This window comes from Dipodomys ordii, unplaced genomic scaffold (assembly GCF_000151885.1).
Source record: "Dipodomys ordii isolate 6190 unplaced genomic scaffold, Dord_2.0 Scaffold36, whole genome shotgun sequence".
In the NCBI taxonomy this organism is placed as follows: domain Eukaryota; kingdom Metazoa; phylum Chordata; class Mammalia; order Rodentia; family Heteromyidae; genus Dipodomys; species Dipodomys ordii.
Window position 1 is genome coordinate 5,545,676 of NW_012267252.1, and position 6,350 is coordinate 5,552,025.

The following is a 6,350-nucleotide window of genomic DNA, read 5'->3' on the forward strand; positions in this document are numbered from 1 at the left end:
GGAAGTGGCGCTGTAGCTCAAGTGGTAGAGCGCTTGCCTTGAGCTGAAGAGCTGAGGGACAGCGCCCAGGCCCAGAGTTCAAGTCCCACAACCGACAAAAAAAAATCTACAGCCAGAGGCAGGGAAGTTGGCTCAGTGGTAGAGTGCTTGCCTCGCATGTTTGAGGCCCTGGGTTCGATTCCTCAACACCACATGAGCAGAAAAATCTGGAAGTGAAGCTGTGGCTCCAGTGGTAGAGCACTAGCCTTGAGCTGAAGAGCTGAAGGAAGTGCCCAGGCCCAGAGTACAGGCTCCACGACCGACAAAAAAAAAAAAATCTACAGCCACAGCTAGGCTTGAAAAGAATGCTAGGCACTGATGGGCTCACCTGTAATCCTATCTACTCAGAAGGCTGAGATCTGAGGATCATGGTTCAAAGCCAGCCCGGGCAGGAAAGTCTGAGAGACTCTGATCTCCAACTAACCAGCAGAAAAGTAGCTCAAGTGGTAGAATGCTCACCTTGAGCTGAAGACCTCATGGACAGCACCCAGGCCCAGAGTTCAAGCCCCACAACTGACAAAAAAAATTCAACCCTTCAAAAGAAATGCACTAGGTCAGTGTAGCTGTTCTTAGCCTACAAAAAAAGTTGGTAACACTCTATCTCAAAAAACAAGTAGGAAGCCAGTCCCGGCAGGATAAATTCATGAGAATCTTACGTCCAATAAATATAGGTACATGACTATAATCCCAACAAGGAAGGCAGAGGTACGAGGCTCACCATCTGAGCCTAAAAAATGCAAACTTCTATTTGAAAAGTAAACTAAGCAAAAAGGGCTGGGGGCAAGGCTCAAGTGGTAAATTGTTTGCCTAATAAGTACAAAACCATGAGTTCAAACTCTAGTACTGCCATAAATAAACAGCTCCAAGCTTCCTTTCCATAAAATTCTGATTTACTGTTATATATACATAGTAAATCCGAAGCACTTTTTATTATAAAATTCTTAGGCGATTCTAATTAACTAGGTTTGAAAACTACTACATTAATAATCACTTTTCTAGAAATTATATCGCAAGATTTCTTTAAACAACTATCTTCTCTGTCCCAAGTATTTTTGTTTGTTTGTTTAATTTTTATAGTCATGGAGCTTGAACTCTGGGCCTAGGTGCTATCCCTGAGCTCTTCAGCTCAAACCACTTGAGCCACAGCACCACTTTCAGTTTTCCGGTAGTTAATTAGAGGTAAGAATCTCACAGACTTTCCTGCCTAGGCTGGCTTTGAACCTTGATCCTCAGATCTCTAGCTTCTGAGTAGCTATGATTACAGGCATGAGCCACCAGCACCCAGCTTTGCTCTTATGTATTAAACATTGGATTTTTAAGAATTTTGTATGGCAAAATTAATCATTATATCATTTGCCAAGACTCTATCTTCTACATTAAGTAAAGTCCTTAAGAGAGTGCTGTAATGTAAGAAGATCATAGAAAAACAACAACTACCCATTAAGGGACCCACCTACCTCATACTTTCTGTAGTTTACCAGCAAAGCCAAGAGGACAACAGCATCATATCCATGCTCCCTGCGACTTGGGGGATGGGAAAGTATCTGCAATAAGAACCAGAAAGACTTAATTTATAAATGTCAACTCCTGAGAAATAGATCAAGAAAATTTGAGATGAAAGTGTACCGGAAAAAGAAAAGGAAATTGACTGACCTGTAAAATTGCTTCAAATATGCTGTTGATCATTACATATTCCAGGATAGTGTTCTGGCTAATGTTGTCTGTAACCTGAATGTAATTAAAGGCTTTTTAAGGGTCTATTCCAAGACTGTCATATCACATATGTATATCTTATCAAAGCATTTAAGAAGGAAATAGGAATATTAAAACAAACTCTTTCATATCTCTTTCACAAGTACCCCAAAGCCACCAGAGTCTGAATAGGCAGATAGCAGATAATATATACGAGTATAGGAAATTTGCAAATTAAAACTTCCTAACTATATACTCATGGCACTCAGGAAGCAGAGGCAAGAGAATTTACACTGTGAGACTCTACCTCAAAATAAAAAAAAAAAATCTAGCCAGGCACCTGTGGCTCATGCCTATAATCCTAACTACTCAACAAGCTGAGATCTTAGAATCTCAGTTTAAAGCCAGCCAGTGAGACACTTATCTCCAATAAAAACTACCAAAAAGCCAGAAGTAGAGCTGTGGCTCAAGGGTAGAGTGCTAGCTTTGAGCAAAAGAAGCTCAGAGATAGCGCTCAAGCCCCAAGTTCAAGACACACACATACACAATATCTTCCTAAATCTTTGAACTTCTTGTTGTTTCTCTCACAAATTCTGCTTAACAGTTTCAGAGATTTTATTCCTCAAACATGAAGAGGTCTATGAACACAAGTCTTCAAAAGTGCCAGGGAGAGGGAACCACCTGAAATTGCTGAACAACTTTTTTTTTTTTGGCCAGTCCTGGGCCTTGGATTCAAGGCCTGGTAACTGTCCCTGAGCTTCTTTTGCTCAAGGCTAGCTGGCACTCTACCACTAGAGCCACAGTGCCACTTCTGGCTTTTTCTGGTTGTATGGTAATAAGGAATTGAACCCAGTGCTTCATGCATGCTAGGCAAACACTCTACCACCAAGCCACATTCGCAGCCCTCACTTATTTCACTACAAAGCTTAGGTAAGCCTCTAGGTATAAAATCATAGCTAGCAAAATAAAACTAGAATCACAAGAACATTTTCAAATGAAACCTTCTGAGAAAGACAAAGGTGACAATCCAGAAGACAATAGTCTTCTGAAATGATCTCTTCTAAAATGTTAAGTATCACATAGCTTAATTTCCAGTAATCAAAATTGAATGTAAGCTAAGTACTGATGGCTCACATCTGTAATTGTAGCTACTCAGAAAACTGAGATATGAGGATCACAGTTCAAAGCCAGCCCAGGCAGTAAAGTCCGTGAGACTCTGATCTCCAATAAACCACTAGAAAACCAGAAGTGGCACCATGGCTCAAGTGGTAGAGTACTTGCCTTGAGCTAAAGAGCTGAGAAACAGTGCCCAGGCCCAGAGTTCAAGCCCCACAAGACCCTCCCCCCAAAAAAGGAAGTGGCACTGTGGTTCAAGTGGTAGAGTACTAGCCTTGAACACAAAGAGGCTCAGCAGTGCTCAGGCCCTGAGTTCAAGCCCCACAAGACCCCCCCCAAAAAAAAGTGCATGCAACTAACTTCCTCCTATACATTCAGATGCAAGGAGTAACAGTATCTCTAAGGTCTGTCCTGGGAATCGAAGCAGGCTCCTCCCTTCTCTTGATTCGGTCTCCTCCCAGTACCTCTGTCACCTAGGTAACTGGTGGCACACCTGGGCAGTCACCTCCCCCTCCACCAAGGTCATATCCTGGGCTGCCCCTATCCTGCCTCCCAACCAAGGAAGGGTCCCAGGCCCTGAGGTCACATCCTCATCCAGTGTGGGCATACCTTCCCTCACCTGGCCACGTCTTCTCCCCCTGCCCCTTCCCTACTTAAACCCAGGTCACACCTCAGCCCAACCTTCAGCCATACATTTCCCACCTTGTACCATGCGGCAGTTCAGTAAATAAACTTCTCTTCCTACCTGAATACCAAGTGGTGTTCTCTTTACCCGTTACCTAATTAAACCTACCTATTTATCTAACAATATCCAAGAGTTCTTTTTCTCTTTTCTTTCTAATTTTGAGTTCAAGAATTCAAATAGGCCGGGTGCCAGTAACTCATATCTGTAATCCTAAGTAGGCCAGGTGCCAGTAGCTCATGCCTGTAATCCTAGCTACTCAGGAGGCTGATATCTGAGGAATACAGTTCAAAACCAGCCCACAAAGGAAAGTCTATGAGACTCATCTCCAATTACCACCAGAAAACCAGAAGTGGCACTGTGGCTCAAGTGATAGAACACTTGCCTTGAGCTGAAGAGCTCAGGGACAGCACTCAGGCCCAGCGTTTAAGCCCCAGGACCAACCAAAATAAAAAAAAAAAAATCAAACTTGCCCCTGCTGTCAATTAACATCTTTGACAAACATAGATGGGTCACTTACCGTCACTAAACAAAGAAGTAGTTTCAGACATAAGCTCTTCAGACTTTCAGAACCTTCTGCACAAAGCAATGAATCCAAACTCTCCATCAAGTTCTAAGAAATAAACCCATTAACCATTAAAGATAAACATAAAAAGAACTCAAAAACTGTCCAACTCTGGGTTATGTTACATAGGATAGTGTGAACAACACAGAATAAAGTAACCATGTCATTCCCCTAATCTAGGCCTTGTAAGATCAAAGAAAAAGAACTTCAAAGTCTATTACATTTGGGGAAAATGCTTTAGAACTATACAGAATAAAGAATTCTCACTAGGTGCTGGTGGCTCACGCCTGTAATCCTAGCTACTCAGGAGGCTGAGATCTGAGGAAGGATCACGGGTCAAAGCCATCGTGGGCAGTAAAGTCCATGAGACTCTTGTTTTTGTTTTTGTTTTGTCAGTTGTAGGGCTTGGACTCTGGGCCTGGGCACTGTCCCTGCGCTCTACCGCTTGAGCCACAGCGCCACTTCCAGTTTTCTAGTGGTCTACTGGAGATAAGAGTCTCACAGATGTTCCTGCCCAGGCTGTCTTTGAACCTCGATCCTCAGATCTCAGCTTCCTGGGTAGCTAGGATTACAGGCATGAGCCACTGGCTCCTGGTTCTGTGAGACTCCTCTCCAATAAACCACCATAAAACTGGAAGTGGCACTATGGCCCAAGTGGTAGAGCACTAGCCTTGAGTTAAAGAGCTGAGGGACAGTACCCAGGCCCAGAGTTCAAGCCCCATGAACAAAAAGAAAAAAAAAATTCTCTCTCTTACCAACGGAATCTTTGCAACCCATTATAATGGTTAAATCATTGTATATAAATTTAATAGCTGGTTTTATAAGGGGTTTGCATATGTGGTACTGGTGCTTGAACTTATTTATCGCTGCATTCTTACTTGGATTCTTTGCTCAAGGCTGGCTCTCTACCACTTGAGCCAGGTTTTTGCTGTTTAACTCAGTCTCTTAAATATATCTACCTGGCTGGCTTTGAACTGTGATACTCAGATCTTGGCCTCGTGAGTAGGCACAATTACAGAAAGGAGTCACAGCTACTATAATGGAATTTGGGGGTCCGGTCAAGGGGCCTGAACTCTGGGCCTGGGCGCTGTCCCTCAGCTCTTCAGCTCAAGGCTAGCGCTCTACCACTTGAGCCACAGCGCCACTTCCGGCTTTTTTTTTCGCTTATGTGGTGCCGAGGAATCAAACCCAGGGCCTCAGGCATGCAAGGCAAGCGCTCTACCACTGAGCCACCTTCCCAGACCACTATAATGGAATTTGAACTCAGAATCTCATGCTTGTAGGCAGGCTACCATTTGAGCCAATCTCTAGCCTTCATTATTTGTTAAAGAAAGCATATCATTTAATGCAGCACATTAAACAAATGATAAAGACAATATCACTTACAACTGGCCACCACTGGCCATATGTATGCTCAAATAAAGCAAACTTGTGTCCATCCTGGTCAACTCCATTTAGCAATATGAACAGAACTTATCATTTTCATTAAATATCAGTTTTTAGACCCAAATTAATTAAAAGATGAAACCTTAGCTAGACACTCACACATGTAACCCTAGCTACTCAAAAGGCTGAGATCTGAGGATCATGGTTTGAAGCAAGCCTGGGCAGGAAAGTCTGTGAGGCTCTTATCTCCAATTAACTACTCAGAAAATGCCAGACAAGGTGGTGTGGCTCAAGTAGTAGAGTGCTAGCCTTGAGCACAGAGAGGCATAAAGAGGCTTAGGAACAGCACCCAGGCCCTGAGTTCAAGCGCTAAGACTGGCCAAAAAAAAAAAAAAAAACAGGAGAAACCTTTATACTACAACAGAAAAAGAGGGAAAAAATTCTACATTAATTAAAAGAGAAGAACAGTTGGAGAATAAAGAGTTGGCATGCCAGAAAGCCAAACTAAAGGTTCAAAATAAACTTTTTCAGTTCAATTCAATAAATATATAAGCTTTAGTCTGTACTAAATAGTATGTTTCCAAAGGATGTAAGAAAAATAAAGCCTTGATTCTTGCTGACAAAGTGGTTTTAGTCTAATAAGAGAAAAAAATAAGCAAATAGTTACAATTCAACTTCTTTTGGGGGGGGAGGGCCGGTCATGGGGCCTGAACTCTGGGTCTGGGCACTGTCCCTCAGCATTTCAGCTCAAGGCTTGTGAGCCACAGGGCCACTTCCAGCTTTTTCTGCTTATGTGGTGCTGAGGAATTAAACCCAGGGCCTCATGCATGCAAGGCAAGCACTCTACCACTGAGCCACCTTCCCAGCCCT

General features: G+C 42.9%; 1 protein-coding gene across 1 annotated transcript in view; it reads right to left on the reverse strand.

The window, feature by feature from the left end:
- The window catches only part of LOC105986594 (chromosome unknown open reading frame, human C10orf76), a 234,251-nt gene that overhangs the window by 192,059 nt on the left and 35,842 nt on the right, over nt 1-6,350 (reverse strand). Inside the window, exons 7-9 of the mRNA XM_013017591.1 lie at nt 4,050-4,142; nt 1,693-1,767; nt 1,497-1,583 (exon numbers count right to left, since the gene is read on the reverse strand). Coding sequence (XP_012873045.1) covers nt 1,497-1,583; nt 1,693-1,767; nt 4,050-4,142 — 255 coding nt within the window. The remainder of the gene's footprint in view (nt 1-1,496; nt 1,584-1,692; nt 1,768-4,049; nt 4,143-6,350) is intronic.